Here is a 16783-nt window from a genome sequence, read left to right as displayed (position 1 = left end):
ATTGTAACTGATAGTTCCTTCTGCTACACATCACACAGACTAACCTACCCTAAAACAGACTTTCGCCATTACTCTACAGTGCTAGAGCTGTGTTTACTTGAGTAGGTAGCCTAAACGCTAATAACAAACACTGGCACTTTGCCAGAAAATAAAGCCACACAAACATGAAATAGCTACTGTGTTGCAATCACAATCAACCCTGCAACGCCAGTCTGCGCGCTCACAATGCGCGTCCCCGTCAGAGAGACAGGTGGGAGTGGTTTGCAGTTGAATATAGCGTGACAGCTCCTCGCCCACCTGGCATTACTTACTCACCCGGACCACATTGACGGCCGCTGTGAGAGGCTACAGGAAACTTCCACCACCCGCTGTTTTTCTCCTGAAGGACATTCTACCAACAAACTACAATGGTTAGTGTCGTTCATTGTAGGCTACTGATTGTAGGGACAAACTCGACGACAAAGTTGCGTTTGTTTTGTCCTCTACCTTCCTTTATTCTAACGCACGTCAATGCATATTAAATGTGTTTGATCGATGTCCCAGATTAAAGAGAGTGCTGCCTCTGTGCCCTCGTGGAGCAGCAGCTCTCTGTGTCAGAAATAGATGTTTCACTCAGTGACTGGCAGTAAAGCTGAGCTGTGGGCCTGAGTGAGCAGCTGGAGATGAACATTTCCAACACATCAGCAGAGGAAAGTTAGATAGTAGACTACAGTGTGATTTATTTTGTAGCCTATTTATTGTGTCAGAAGTTGAACATGCATATTTTCAGATTAGATTAAATGGCAGTGTTACTCAGAAATAGCATGTTACTATTTCTAATACCTTGTCATATAGGCTTACAGTATGAGGTTGTGTGTGTGTGTGTGTGTGTAGGTCTATGTATGCTGGTAAGGAATTTGGGTGTGTCTCACGTAAAACTATCAACAAGTCACTTCAGATTCAAACAAGGGGAGTATTTGAGCAGAGCAGGGAATATTTTTTCCCTCCAAATTCAAACAGCCGTTGTGTGGTTGAGGGACTGTATTTGTAGAAGTCTACCATGTGTGCCATTTGGGCCAGATTTGTCTCCACGCTGCAGAAAGCAAAGGTTTTTGTTATTTTTAGTGAAATGGGACCAGTGACTACACCTACCAAATGAAACAAAGTTTGACTCAGTAGATTTTTAGTTTTTGGTCTATAGCCTATGTTTTAGTACCAGGAACTGAACTAGAACACACAACCCTTTTATTTTGTTTACTTTGCACTGTAAACACAGCTTGTCAGCGCTGTCATACTGCTAATAAAGTACACTACTACTACCGTGTACCCGCCTTGATCAAATAGTTTCAATCCATCTCTTTATTGTGTACAACTAGTCATTGATCCTACAAGATTACACAATTAGGCACAGGTTAAGTTTCAGCATAAGAAACCTGTTGCTAAATTTAACAGAGAATCTCACCTTGGGAGCAAGAATGTGCTCATCAAATGTCAGAATAGCTGGTCACTTGTGTGAAAATGTGGGCCCAGTCCTGTCAGGTCTGACCTGCATGTTGCACTCCAGGTTTTTGTTTTGGCTAAAGGGAGAGGGAGAGGTCAGGAGGAGATAGGTCAAAGGATGGTCACAACAGTCATCCACTTGGTTTGCCTCATAATGGCTTACCCAAGAAGATTTGAAGCTGCCAAAGGAGTTTCTACAAAGTACTGAACTGAGGATCTGAAAACTGTTTTTACTTTAGTTTCAATAAACTGCAAAAATACCTAAAAGCATGTTTTCATATAAGTAAATCTAGAACACAATATAGTGCGTCATTAGTGAGTATGTGGGAGTTTGGGCCTGGACATTATTATCTCTCCTCACGTTGTCGAACATTACGTCTATTTTCTGTTTCAGAGGCAGAATGTACTGTGAGTCTGTGATGATGGGCTATTTAGGGATCTCTGTTCCCGTGTTTGCTGACCTGAAAAGGCTTTTAACAAATTGATTGTTCTCTTTTTCTCCACCTCATTCACTTTTCCTCTCTCTTGTCTGTCTGAATCGAGTGTTTTTATGTCTCTTCATAGTTTTTGTCACTAGCAAAACAGGATTCTCAGCTCCATGTGATGACGCTTGAGACATGCCCATGTTAAATGCCCATGTCATGTACAGACACACAGACACACCCTGACAGGATTAAGTGAGAGAAAAAAGGCTGAGAGTAGTTTGTATTTTAGTTGAGCTCTGCATTTGGGCCATTTACAGAACAACATCTCACCATCAAGTAGCCTAAAACAATTGTTTTCACATAAAATATCAGCAGCTTGTGTCTTTATCACCTTTAGCTTTAATAATGAAGAAATCATTTGCACATTGCAGATGACTGTCAGCAGACTGCTGGTCAGTGTTTACTGAAACACTCAGCTTGTACTGCTTGGTGTCAGGTTAACATGAGGAACCCAAAATAGCAGCTGACAGAGCTCTGCTAACCTGGAAACCTAGTCCAGTCTTGTTGGGAGGGGGAAGGACATCTGAAAATCCTTGTTGATGAATTTAGTTAGATTTAGCAGACATTGAAAAAAAAAATCCCCCCCGCTGACCCCCTCATCCCACAGCCCCCCAGCGCCTTTCCTCATCTGTCTGATCACTGAGAAGGGGGAAGTTGGGGCGAGGGTTAAAAATAGCAGCCTGACATGAACCAAGGTGGAAATCCACCCAATGTGAAAATGTGTCACTTTTCATTGAAGTGAGATGAAATGAGGTTGTTAAACTCTGCTTGTTCATTTATTAAATGGTCATTTATTAAATAAACAAACACCTCATCCTAGTTTAGATCCTAAAGGGGAAAAAAAGAGATTTTCTTGCCTTTTCTGGTTTATATTACAATTAATTGTTTTGCTGACACAGTTGCATTATGTAAAATCTGACTTGAGGTAGGCTATCTTTTTTTTTTTTTTTTTTTTTTTTTTTTACAGGTCATCTTCATAGCCTAAATGTAAAATGCTTAGTGTAGTTTTTGTTCATGTGATTTGCTCATAGTTACATGAGATCCACTGACAGCTGCAGCAAAGCAAAGCTTCAACCCTCATTCTACATACAATGTATTTGCTTCCACCTAGTGGCATAGTTCCTAAATGACACCAGCAACTGAAGTTGTATGTTTAAAATCGTGCTTGTTCATGAACACTTTGGCATTTAAATCAAGTCTTAAGTCACAACACCATAAAGCTCTCCTACAGTAGCATTTCTCTTCCTTCTTTTGTCCCTTTTTCAATTTCTTTTCCTCTTCTCTTCTAGCGTGAATGCATCTCTGTCCATGTCGGCCAGGCAGGCGTCCAGATGGGGAACACCTGCTGGGAGCTCTACTGTCTTGAGCACGGCATCCAGCCGGATGGCCAGATGCCCAACAAAAAGCCGGTGGGAGGTCATGATGACTCCTTCACCACTTTCTTCAGTGAGACTGGAGCTGGGAAGTACGTCCCCAGAGCCATCTTTGTTGACCTGGAGCCCACTGTCATTGGTCAGTAGTGCTACTGGGTGGAGCTTGTCTTATCTGGCAAGCAAGAATGACTTCATGTAGTTCCACCATTGCATGATGTCAATTTTGAGTGAACATTGAGAGAAAATCTATAACAATCATAAAAGGCCTTGGAACTCAGCCTGAAGAGGAGGTGGTCATCTACAACTTTTAACTTGTTGGAGCTGAAGAAAGAGATCTCCGCACACTTAGATCTATGCAATCTCACTTTAAAGCTAAGCTTTCGGTCTCAGACGACCTTCATCAGAGCATACCCTTGCAAACTTGTTGGAGCTAGCATATTCTTAAATCCAGCCCTTGAGTATGTTTTCCAACTTTTCCAATGCTTTTGTTTTCAATTTTCCAGATGAGGTGCGCACAGGAACATACCGCCAGCTCTTTCACCCTGAGCAGCTGATCTCAGGAAAGGAAGATGCAGCAAACAATTATGCTCGTGGACACTACACCATCGGCAAAGAGATAATTGACTCTGTCTTGGACAGGATCCGTAAGCTGGTAATTATGCGCACCCCCTCTCAAACAAACTATTACCCTACAGGACACCATTGTTATAATACCCATTAAAACATTTTGAGAAAGTACAGAAATTATAAAAATCTGTTTGTGTTTTTCTTATGCAAGTGTTTGAAATGATTTCTTTTAACCTGTAGGCCGATCAGTGCACTGGCCTTCAAGGCTTCCTGGTCTTCCATAGCTTCGGTGGAGGCACTGGCTCAGGTTTCACCTCCCTACTAATGGAGAGACTCTCTGTGGACTTTGGCAAAAAGTCCAAGCTTGAGTTTGCCATCTACCCAGCTCCCCAGGTTTCCACAGCAGTTGTGGAGCCTTACAACTCCATCCTGACCACCCACACCACCCTGGAGCACTCTGACTGTGCCTTCATGGTGGACAATGAGGCCATATACGACATCTGCCGCAGAAACCTTGACATTGAACGCCCATCCTACACCAACCTCAACCGCCTCATCAGCCAGATTGTGTCTTCAATCACAGCCTCACTTCGCTTTGATGGAGCCCTGAATGTCGACCTGACAGAGTTCCAGACCAACTTGGTGCCCTACCCTCGTATCCACTTCCCTCTGGCCACCTATGCCCCAGTCATCTCTGCTGAGAAAGCCTACCACGAGCAGCTGTCTGTTGCTGAGATCACTAATTCCTGCTTTGAGCCAGCCAATCAGATGGTGAAGTGTGATCCACGTCATGGTAAATACATGGCCTGCTGTCTGCTGTATCGTGGTGATGTGGTGCCCAAAGATGTCAACGTGGCCATTGCAGCTATTAAGACCAAGCGCAGCATCCAGTTTGTGGACTGGTGCCCCACAGGCTTCAAGGTTGGCATCAACTATCAGCCTCCCACTGTGGTTCCTGGTGGAGACTTGGCCAAGGTGCAGAGGGCTGTGTGCATGCTGAGCAACACCACGGCCATCGCTGAGGCCTGGGCCCGTCTTGACCACAAGTTTGACCTGATGTACGCCAAGAGGGCTTTTGTCCATTGGTATGTTGGGGAGGGCATGGAAGAAGGAGAGTTCTCAGAGGCCAGAGAAGATATGGCTGCCCTGGAGAAGGATTATGAAGAGGTGGGGATCGACTCATTTGAAGAAGATGAGGAAGGAGAAGAATATTAGACAGGTTTAGCTGTAATTTGCCAATTATTTTCAGGGACAAAATTTGTTAGTTATTTATTAACAGAAATAAATGCACGCTCATATTCAATTTTTCAGAATACTGCTTTTTGTTGCCTTCTCATGTTAAAACTTACCTTCAGTTTTAAAATCTGACGAAGTTTTTTGTGGTGCCATGGAAATTCTTACTTTTGACAGCTTTTTTGTCAATTTCTACCCATTTAACTTAAAGTATAAAACACCATGTAAGATAATTTTATGTTTGAAAAGTATTGTTGTTCATTAAATATTCCCTGCAAAATGCTGCTTAGTGTTTATTTTTTGACTTAGCAATAAGACAAAACCATTTGTGATACAATTAGCTCACTTCAATCAGATGTTGCACCCCCCAATTTCAATCTCACTGTTTGTAGTACATAACATTTGAAATGTCCAGCTATTGTTGTGCCTTCTCCCTCACTAAACCCTGTAGGAATGTTATTTTTGCTTGCAGTTTTATTGTTCAGCCACTAGAGTCCAGTAAAACCCAACTCATAGAGCAGCTTTTACACTGATAGACCTTTTCTATCTGACAATGACCGATCTCTTTCTAAAACATATAAATTATTTATAATGCTATTAAACATGTGTTTTGCATGAACTCTGGTGCTGGAGTCACTTTTACTATTATGCAAGGAAGATTAAATTCCTGTAATCCTTACCATTATTGGGTTTTCACCTCTGAATGACTTCCTTGAAACCTCGGATGAGCACATTTCTTTGAGTCCATGTTCAGCTATGACTATGCAAATTTCTGTATTTGATCGTTACAGTTTGTTTTGTATTACATTGTTTGATCCCACACACTGTGCTCTGTTTGCCTTTATTTTCCCCATGTAAAGTTGGATATTGTACTTGTGTGATAAACTTTATAATTGTAAGGTATAAGGCAATGGGAAATTTAGCCGACCAATGAATCTATAGTGTGTCAACATGATTATGACACTGAGCCATTTGGTTTCCTAATAGTCAGTGTATTGTTGAGCTGAATGCTTAATTTTCAGTCATCTTAAAAAATATATGACCATGACCACACATTACTAAGGGTTTCAGCTGTAGCCCCTTTGGCTTTGTTTTCTCAACTCTTCGTACATTTTAGTAGTACTATACTTTTGCTATTTTTACATCATCCAAACTTCTGCCTATGCCTTCAGTAACAACAACAATCATAGTAACTTTAGAATAGTTAGTCTATTCCTTATATTAAAGAAATTTACAGGCTTTGATTTAAAGTAAGTGTAATTTCATCTCACGATTTGATTCAAATGAAAAAAAAAAAAAGTACAACAACAAAAGGAAAAAAAAAAAATTTTTTTTGAAGAGATGGTCATGGTAATGAGGAGTGACATTTTCAGCGGCCTATAAAAGCAGATCCCCACACTTCTCTGATCTCATTCTGCACCTGGACGCTGAGTGACAAGAGCTTAGCCAACCTTGGGGGTCGTTTCACCTGAAAAGTGATATAAAAAAAACAGTGCTTGAATAATCACATCTGAAGTGAAAAGCAGACGTTGCATTGAGAACAACATGGCCTGCCATTGGTTCATCCGTGGAACACATCTGCTGAGCCTCGGTGTCTTCAGTCTGGATGGTGATGATACTGTATAACAGTTGACCACAGCTTATGTCAAACTAAATCAAATCGTATAGGCCTACGTTAGTTATTAGAGTTTCAAAATAGCTTATTGGAGCTGAATTAAACCTGTTGTTTAAAAGTAAAATGATCACAGGTGAGTGATTTACTGCATGTGCATGTGACACAGTGATTGAGATAAACTTGTGTTTTTGAGTTTTACAGATAGAAATCTCCATGATTCATGCTGGGCTTAAACCAGATAAATCTTGAATGAAGTCCGATTTTTTATGTATGTTTATGCTCTATAAGGTCAGCTGTGAAGCTGTTGAGATTTATTAATCAAGTCTTTAATTGGTCCAATCCAAACATTTTTCTTCCAGCTGGTGTTGTACTGCCATGTGGATAAAGATGACCAATGTGAGGAACCAACCACTTTGGAGCACCTGAATCACATTACTGAGGGAAACCATCCCAAGCCTGTACCACAACCTCACAGGCTTCAAGGACTTTCTTCATATTCCAATCAGTGGTTCCCTTTCTTGGTTGTTGGAGACACCTTTGCCCCTTGAGGCGCAAAAAGAGAACAGACTGTCTCTGTTGAAGAGACCAGCAGGATCCACAGGCTGGTGTCTTCAGTACGTCTTTCACTGATGCTTCTTGCACCTTTCTTTCTTTCTTTCTTGGAGCTGGCCTGTGTCCAACATGACCAAGAGTCAAGATCTGTTGTCATTCACACACAAAAGGTCTTATAAAACATTGTTAGGTTGCTTCATCTCAACTGTTTTGGACACCACACCCATTTTACCTTTGTTCGCATTACTGAACAGGGAGTAGGCTATTGAAATATGCATGCTGCATGCTGAAGAATTTAACAATAGGCACAATATCTCCCGATCAAACGGACAACTAATGTTTGAGAAGGCCCCTGCTAACTAATTTTTGGAAATGCTTGTTAGATGTGAAAATATCTAGCTATAGCAGAAGAAAATATAGCTCACTTACATGCTACAGCTTTTATAAATCCACACACAGGTTCACAAACAAGGTGGCGGTACAGGTGACCATGACAGTAAAGTGTCCTACATTTCATATCATTGGTGCTTGTAATGGGCCATCTTGATAAGGCCTACCCACCTGGATTTTCCCAACGTTTGAGCAACGCGTAGGCTACTCAACTTGTCGGCTTCCTTACGTAGCCTACCCTGTCTCCTGATGATGACCATGAGATAACTTTACCTTTTTTCAGTTAGCTACCCATATGAAAACCACAAAATACATACCACAAACATCATAGGCTACTGTAAACACATTATGGCATTGAAATGTTAACAACCGTTAGGCTAGGCTACTATAGCTCACAGTCACCTACAATTAAGTCATCAAATCTGCAATCTGCACTAGGCATCTGGATAGGCTACATAAACAACTGGAAATTCGAATACTGACTTAAAGTTGAACTGTTTCTCAAAATAAAATTCCCTGATATACTTTAATTGCCATCTTGGGGGTGGATTGGTAAACAGACAGGCAAATCTATCTACTTAATCCATCAGCATGCTGTTCCTAGTAGCTACACATTGAGACAACATTAGTTGTGATCTGTTTCCAGTTCAACTTTTGCAGAAACAGGTTCAGTATGACAGTAAAGTAAACAGACGTATAGCCTATGTAATTAATGCTTCCTGTAGCCTAAATCTAATCAAACCTTGATAGCATCATCTCAAGTGTCTTGGACACCACCCATTATAGGCTACCTTTGTTTACAGTAAAGGGAGGGTAGAATTGTCTGGGTCAATCTCAACTTGCTCCGGGAATATCTTCAGTGGGCTATGAGACGTTGGACTATCTTATGTTAACTTGGACAACATTCACTTGGGCTAGGTGAACTGATTAGGATTGTCAGAGATCATAAAAATATTTCATTTCTGAGAAGACATGATAGGCTGAGGCTGGTATCTGCAAAATAAAGTTATTAGTTCAATTTTAACATTTTAAGGACAGTAACAACCTCACTTTGACTAGGCTATGTCAATTTTTTAGGGCACTGAAGGACAAAATAGCACATGCCTCTATTGAAGTGCCTCATTCGTTTCTATCTCAAATTGTTATTATCATAACAGTAACCATTCTCTTGTGCTTTTTGTTCCTTATTTTCGAGTAATTCGTACACATTTCATTAACTCTCTTGGATCTGCTCAAACGGAAGTGAAAAGAGTATTTGATATGTAAATGCACAAATCAAAGAAAGAAAGAAAGAAAGAAAGAAAGAAATCCGAAAAGCTTTTCCCCATTGCTGGTTGCCTGGTAACAGCACCGACGCTTTTCACCCTTCCGGAAGTGCGTGGCTCTGAGGAAATATGGCGAACCGAGCGGTGCACACACCAGTGATATTCCTTGTTTCCAGCCATTCTTTGGCCGCAGTCTGTTTGTACATTTTCGCTTTTTTTGCGCTGTTTGAAGCAGTAGCGACAGACAATGTGTTCAGTGCAAGCTACACGACGGCTGTACCCGTCGCCGCTGCCAGGGATTTACGGTGAGGTTACACATCTGTAGCTACGCGACTGTTAGCTAACGTTAGTCATGCTAACGTGAAATTAGTACTAGGTAACGTTATTTATCTTTGTCTTTAGCGACTGTGGTGGCATGTTTATTTTTTACAGTAACTACGTATGTACTCCTGCCCTTTAGTCCTGTAGTTCTGTTTCATTTTCCAAACATGCACACTTGTTTTAAACCCTCTAGTCTTGGTGATACCGCAAAATGTGCCTCACTCCGATCTAAAAGTTGTTAATTTAATGAATTCCTCCTCTCATCAATGACACATCTTTGCAGACTTATAACCAAACGAGAGTTACCAAACGTTGATGTATCGAGGTGAAGTTCGGCGGATAGATGTTTGAGTATAAGCACCACGTAATGTAACGGTCTCCCCTTTACTGCGTAGATGTAGCGTCGACGTTGTTGCTAACTGAAACAAACTCAGCATCATCACGGCGAGCAGGGCTGTTCTGATGTAAATTTATCTGATCAGATCCAACATAGTAGTTATCGAGAAGTCATGTTTGAACGGAATTCGTATACAAACTCACCTCTAGTTAGGGAATGTGATTCATTATTGTGTCAGAAGAAGTAAGAACGGTGAGTTGCTTTCGATTTAACCTCCTTTGAAATACTATGACCTGGACAAATGAGAATATGCACCGGCTTAAGGGTGAGTTAGTTACTTATTGTTACAACATGTAACATTACTCAGTTACATGATGCAATTCAACTGGATCTTTTCACTGAAGGATATGTACAGCAAAATGCTTACTACCTTGCTTTTGTTATATGAATAATAATAAATAATACATTTTAAACATTTTAATTCCAAGTGGAGTCGCTTTTCTGCTGAATGTGTCAAGTTTGATGCTGTTACCTTTTTCCAATCAGAGCTTCTTCAAACCTCAAGTTCTCATGTCCTCTCTTGGCATCTCAGGTACTTGTTGTATGACGTGAATCCTCCAGAGGGTTTTAACCTCAGAAGGGATGTGTATATCCGCATGGCCTCCCTTGTGAAGACTTTGAGAAAGGAGGGAGATGACTGGGTATTGGTGCTTCCCCCTTGGGGTCGCCTCTACCACTGGCAGAGCCCCAATATCCACCAGATCCGCATCCCCTGGGGGGAATTCTTCAGCCTCACCAGCCTGCAGGCCAATGTGCCCGTCATTGAATATGAGGAATTCATTGCAGGTGAGCGTTGTCTTTTGGTGACTTTGGCTAGGCTTGTTACATTTTGACTTGTGGACCTCCTGGAACCTCCTTTTCTCTATATGATTTATAAATAACCTGAACATGGTTTATTAATTTTATACTTTCGCAGTTGTTGCATTTAACAAAGCAGGCGCCCCACTTTTTAATCAGCTGTTAAAACAGAATGCCCCTTCACAGTCTATGTTTATTGGGTTTGTTTTAGCCAAACACTCTGTCAAGTGTGTTTTATTCCTCTTTTTGTTATTCCCTATCCCTCTCTAGAGAATGGAGGCCCATTCATAGACCAGGTTCTCGTGCTACAAAGCTATGCTGAGGGATGGACTGATGGAAAATGGGAGGAAAAAGTTGATGAGCGGCCGTGCATTGAGAAGTCGATGTACTCCAAAGACAAACAGGGCTACTACAGGTAAATCAATACGTTGCACAAAACTCACAATAATAATTTAAAACACAAATTTTAACTGCTTGAATCCAAGAATGCAGAGGTCAGCGCAGTGTATTTGTGTGCTAATTATTTGAGTTTAAAATCAAAGATTTTTTTTTCATCCTGTCTCAGTTCATTTTCCTTAGAAAACCACATACGCAATTTATTGTTATTACCTTGAACAGATATATGACAGTGCCAAAGAAGTGCCATAGAAATTGAATCATAACTGCAGCCGGATGACTGAATACACCTTCTCAAACAGTGATTGATCATGTTAATATTTATTCTGTATTAAATGTATTTGCCTTTTTCTTTTCTGCACATACATCTCTCTATTCTCCATCCATCGTCAACTGTTTCATTTCTCTTGTCTGTCTGTGTTTTTTCGAAGGGGCTGGTTTTGGGGCTATGAGGAAACAAGAGCTCGAAATGTGAGTTGTATATCAGCCCAAGGCCACGCCTCCATCATGGCCCCAGTCCTTCAGAAAAACATCACGGTGACGTGAGTCTATAGAACAGCATGTCAACGTAAACTGCACCGACTATACACACACTGTATAGTGAGTCTTGACAATCAGCAGTGGCTGGTAAAATATGTCTCTGGTACATAAATCAGTATTATTATTTTTGAATTATGTGGTGATATTTTGTTCTGTTGAGCTTGATGATTATTATGAAACACTGTCTATCCTATTTGCCAGTCATGTTTGGTTTGACATGGTATCTAATTCTTGAAATGGTCATCCTGGAATTTTTGAACATTTTGGCTACATACTGTATTTGGGAGGTTTTGAAAAAGACTTGAGGCTTTTGATCAAAAAAAGGTGATCAGGAAAAGTAGAATCTCAGACACTAAGCATATGCACCCATTTATGTGCACACATTTAGTCATTCAACTGGATTGTTTTGTAGTAATTCTAAAATCTCCAGCCAATGTATTGAACCATAATTTGCTAACATATCTCTCAATGCTTTGTTTGTACATCTGTTTGAAAATTGAGTATGCTTTTATAAATTAAATATTGTGTTGTAAGGTTTATTGAAGAGAGAGAGATCAGATAATATAATATATACAGTACGTACATCCATTGATACATGTAGCAATGCCATGAAAGTAAATGTCATAACACACAGTGCAGGTACAAAATTGATCATACATGTTCAAAATTATCAGTTCATAGTTAATTAAGCCTTATCTTAAAACCCTCTATAAATCACTTGATGTCTTGATCTTGCAAAAAGCTGAAAGATGATCAAGCTTCATTGTTATATACAGTAAGTGTGAAAAACTCAGATTTCGGGGACACTGACAGGAAGAAACTTGTGTGTGTGCTGCTATTTGCAGATCCGTAATGCTTGACCGAGCCGAGACACTCCTTCACGATCACTATGCTGGAAAGGATTACTGGGATGTAAGTCACGTAATTGACAACTGTCATACTCATAACTAATAATTGTGTTAGAAATAATTGTGTCAGGTGTTGCGTAACACACCTCATGTAGTGCTATCCTTATGTTATTCTGAGATAAAATAACTTGCAATTTGGAAATGGATATTTGTACTTTTAAGCCAAGCGTTTAAACAACACTGTCTTGTCCTTGAACTGATGTAGGAATCTCTACAACTGTTTGTGTCCAACTTAGACCCGCCGCAGCATGGTCTTTGCCAAGCATCTGCGACTCATAGGAGATGACTTCAGAGCAAAATACCTGAACTCTTCAGATGACAGAGACCACACCATTTACAGTGAGGACTGGACTCGCATGAAAGTGAGCCAGTGTGTCTGACTATATGACTGTGGTTGTGCTGATGTTTCCATTTAACATGTTTATGATGATCAGTTTTGAACTGGGTTTGGGGGTTTTGCATTTCTGTTTCTTCAGGCCAAGCTGGGCTCAGCTAAAGGCGGTCCATATCTGGGGGTCCACCTGCGCAGGAAGGACTTTATCTGGGGTCACAGAGAGGACGTACCTAGCCTCAAGGGGGCAGTGAAAAAAATTTCCAGCTTGATGAAGAAGCACAAACTTGAAAAGGTGTTTGTTGCAACAGATGCAGATGAAGAAGGTAATTTGTCTCTTTGTGCTTATGTAGAAAAAAAAAAAAGTGGTCCAAAACCCTTTTACAAGGAACTGACACAATCAGATAAAAATCGAATGTGCTGTAATGATAATGATTATGACCAAGTGTTAGCAATAATATTAGCGAATAGTAGTAGTACATCCATAAACTTCTAGTGACTATATAATTCTGTTTCGTACAATCTTGTAGAATTAAAGGAGTTGAAAAAGCTGCTGCCGGACATGGTGCGGTTTGAATCATCCACAGAAGACCTGGAGCTCTTTAAAGACGGGGGCATTGCCATCATTGACCAATGGATATGTGCTCATGCAAGGTAAATTAGTCCTCATGGTTTTGTTGCCTGTATCCATAACATGTTTCTTTTTTTTTCTTGCAATGATTGAGTGATGTTATATCATCTACAGTACACTGAGCCTTCCCATTACTAAAGCAAATGCACTGCCTTTATTTATATGTAAACATAGGATGCACAGAGCAGAGTGGGAGGGAGGGTGGGAGAGTGGAAGGGAAGTCTTTGGTAAGGAGGCTTCGTACTAATCAACATGGCATGATCAACATATTAAACTGAGAGAGACATAAAGACCTGTCTGTAATAAAAGTCCTATGTTATTGAGTTTGAAGTAAATACAAGTTGAGCTGTTATGGATCACAGATGGAGGCTGTGAGCTGTATGAAAGAGAAAGAAGAAATAGTCTGTGTTGTGGTGGCTGTCGGAGCTCACCTGATAAAAGCATGTGCAACATGGGCCTAGTCTCTGCAGGGCCAAACTGGGTTTGAACCTTTCTGTCTCTTCTAACTTTCATTCTAAATTTAATTTTAAAGTAGAAACAGTCAAAATCCAGTTTAGTCTTTGTCTTGAATTTATTCAGAGATATTAAACTTAGTACATGGTACACACTTCTTGATACATATTATGCATTCAAGGTACCCTGTGAAGTTTTCTGGTTAACAGCAGGTCAAATGAATTTGTATGGTTGATCATAAATAATGATATTCTTATCAGCCTCAAAGAGTTGCCAGAATAGCTGTGAACTCTTTGAGTGCTATCATGTTGATAGTTATAATATATATATATATATATATATACGTATATATATATATAATATGTATATGTATATTCGATCACTTGCACTGCCACCATTTTTGTCACATAACAATTTTCAGCGCTGGGTAACTGAAATATTTTAGCAGCCTTGTCACTATTTCCCGTGCCTTTTGACTTGAATAACCAGTTCATGAAGTTCATGTTACTCTCGTGGTCTGTCATGTGCTCATGTCATTTTCCACGGTATGCTTTTTTATATATACCTTACCAATTAAAGAAAAAAATCAATTTGATTTTCAGATTTTTCATTGGAACATCTGTGTCTACCTTCTCTTTTCGGATCCATGAAGAGAGGGAGATCCTGGGTTTTGACCCCAAAACTACATACAATCGTTTCTGTGGAGACAATGAGAAAGAATGCGAACAGCCCACACACTGGAAAATTGTTTATTGATGTGACCTCTTGACTTACCTGAGACACACAAGTGCCAAAAAGCTGTGTTAAAAGTGACATTTATTTGTATGGAATATAATGGGAAGATACTATCACTGTTTTATGGTGTATTTTCTATGGTTTCAGAGTTGTGCAATCAGGTCTGTAATGACCACTGTGACTTAAGTTCTAAAGGCCAAGACTTAGCTGCCAAACATGAATTACTGTACTAAACAATTAAATTGTCATATCTTTTTTAGGGTGTATGTTGAATGTGGTTTCCTCCCTGACACACTGGTGTTTGCAACAATTTCTAGTGTTTGTTACTAAAACCAGTACAACTGGTGTCTTATAGCAATGACAGCAGCAGGCACTGTTGTGTGGGAGCATTCTCTGTTTAGTATTTCATGAGGTTGAAATGATAAGGTCCATTGCTGTTCAGTGTTGATGTCCATCATATAAACTTAAAGGGACAACGAGGAGTTTTGGAAACGAAGTGTTTTCATACTACATTTACCATGAGCCTCCGCGCACACGGTGAAATTCTTGGACCGGCGCAAGACGGACGTCTTGCCAAGAATGTTTTCATTCATCAAGAATGAAAGTCAGAGGTTCGAAGACGATCAGATACTGTCGTACTTGTGACCATAAACGGCGATTCGGCTGCGTTATTCTCATGACTCGCCGGGCAGCGTCCGCGAAACCGAAAGTAAGGAAACGCTGGTCGGCTCGCTCAGCATTTCCACCATTAATTATAATAACAAAATAACGATAGAGACAAAACGATATATTTATCGAAAATAGAGCCATTAACAAGTGTGGGTAGCGTAGATTCATCCACATTAATGTGAGACTTTTTTATAACCAAATACAAACTCCTTGTTGTCCCTTTAATTATATTTTTTAAGAATAGATATGAAATTGGTGCATTACTGCCACTGTCTGTTCATCAGTGGAATACTGACTGTTGAGAGATGACTATGCCAGACATATGCATCCTTCTGCCTTGGTCCAAACAAAGGGGGACTGAAGAAAAAACACTGTAATAGCACTACTAGTGGTTAAAAACCCCACAGACACCTTCAAAATAGAGGGCCAGACCAAACCTAATGATCAGCTCAGGATTTGTTGAATAGAGATGCATTTCCAATCTTTTATCACAGTATTTCAGTATTTGTGTTGAACAGCTTTCCTCCCTTATTTCATATTTTTATACAGCAGTATTAATATTTGTTTTATGAGATTGTGTTACTGTGTTACATATGTTGAAAAAGAAGGAAAATATGACTGAAAAACAGGTATTTGAATTTTAGTACTGCTTAATTCTCGGCATCTTCATTTCAAACCACGCCTGTGTATTTGGTATATTTATATTGTTACAGTATTATTACTGATGATGCTACCAATGGAAGGAATTACACATGGAAACCACTGTGGTCTTAGTTTCCAGCACTACAGTCAGCCATCAAGCTGCCAACACGCAACACACCTGTTTTCCATTCCTGAAAATGCAAACGTGACAGTTTTTATGGTAGTTGTGTGATTGATTTGGTGTCAAATAAAAACAATTTCAAGCAGCATTTTGGACATGGCATAAAATAGGAGTTTGTGTTGTTTATGGTCTTGTTTTTCACATGTTACCCAGATAATCAGATGAAATTTGATTTGATGTGAATAATTCCACGTGATGTTTGTCAGATGATATCATGTCTGGGGCCGCTCAGTGGTCGAGTGGTTAGAGAACATGTCCCATGTTGGCATATACCTGAAGCGCTCAAATATCTTAAAAAACATAATGTATTATATCTTGGTTGGATGTATTTGCATTTCAAAACACTGCAGTTCACTTCAGAGCCATTTCGGACTGTGAGCCAAAGGAATATGCTTCTGTGTTGTGTTTACCAATACCAAGATATTTTGTGTGCACACATCATCAAGGTGGAAAACCAGTATAACTACTTTGATGATGGAAGGTTTAATGCCTCAGTAGTCTCAGATGTCACATGTGCCTTTTTGTGGCTCAATCCTGTGGCTTCTGGCTTTTTGTGGGTTGATGGGAAAGATCTGAACATAATACCTTTACCTGTCATGTTGTAACTATCAAATAATTTGTTATTTGCTTTTTTTTTTTTGTCTTTTTTAAAAAAACTGTTTTGACATTTGTCTTGTCAGTGAAAGCCCATACCCTATCAGGATGTTCAGGTTGTAAAGTGGAGAACACTGTCTTTTCACTCAGCAACTACATAAATGCACACGTAACATCCACTTGTGTTTGAGTGTGATGGACAAACTGATGTTAGCCTCTGGCACATCA

General features: G+C 39.9%; 2 protein-coding genes across 2 annotated transcripts; both read left to right on the top strand.

The window, feature by feature from the left end:
- The first annotated feature begins 242 nt into the window (after positions 1-242).
- On the top strand, positions 243-5973 carry LOC311005142 (tubulin alpha chain). Its single transcript, XM_083997482.1, has 4 exons — positions 243-410; positions 3254-3476; positions 3841-3989; positions 4145-5973. The coding sequence occupies exons 1-4, from the start codon at positions 408-410 to the stop codon at positions 5117-5119; spliced, it is 1350 nt and encodes a 449-aa protein (XP_083853608.1). The 5' UTR covers positions 243-407; the 3' UTR covers positions 5120-5973.
- Positions 5974-9082: 3109 nt separating this feature from the next.
- pofut2 (protein O-fucosyltransferase 2) lies at positions 9083-16518 on the top strand. Its single transcript, XM_083996697.1, has 9 exons — positions 9083-9264; positions 10210-10463; positions 10746-10890; positions 11303-11413; positions 12257-12323; positions 12556-12681; positions 12796-12976; positions 13181-13304; positions 14337-16518. Exons 1-9 carry the CDS (start codon positions 9089-9091, stop codon positions 14488-14490), a joined length of 1338 nt encoding a protein of 445 aa, XP_083852823.1. The 5' UTR covers positions 9083-9088; the 3' UTR covers positions 14491-16518.
- The last annotated feature ends 265 nt before the right edge of the window (positions 16519-16783 follow it).

This window comes from Trachurus trachurus (assembly GCF_905171665.1).
Source record: "Trachurus trachurus genome assembly, chromosome: 21".
Lineage (NCBI taxonomy): Eukaryota > Metazoa > Chordata > Actinopteri > Carangiformes > Carangidae > Trachurus > Trachurus trachurus.
This window is presented reverse-complemented; position numbering and strand designations above follow the sequence as displayed.

Excerpts from the sequence above, each read along its gene's own strand:
- LOC311005142 (XM_083997482.1), top strand. Across the intron at positions 3,477-3,840 it reads CCTGGAGCCCACTGTCATTG|ATGAGGTGCGCACAGGAACA; the intron begins GTCAGTAGTGCT and ends TCAATTTTCCAG. Across the intron at positions 3,990-4,144 it reads TGGACAGGATCCGTAAGCTG|GCCGATCAGTGCACTGGCCT; the intron begins GTAATTATGCGC and ends TTTAACCTGTAG.
- pofut2 (XM_083996697.1), top strand. The coding sequence starts at position 9,089 with ATGGCGAACCGAGCGGTGCACACACCAGTGATATTCCTTGTTTCCAGC. Across the intron at positions 10,891-11,302 it reads GACAAACAGGGCTACTACAG|GGGCTGGTTTTGGGGCTATG; the intron begins GTAAATCAATAC and ends GTTTTTTCGAAG. Across the intron at positions 11,414-12,256 it reads CAGAAAAACATCACGGTGAC|ATCCGTAATGCTTGACCGAG; the intron begins GTGAGTCTATAG and ends TGCTATTTGCAG.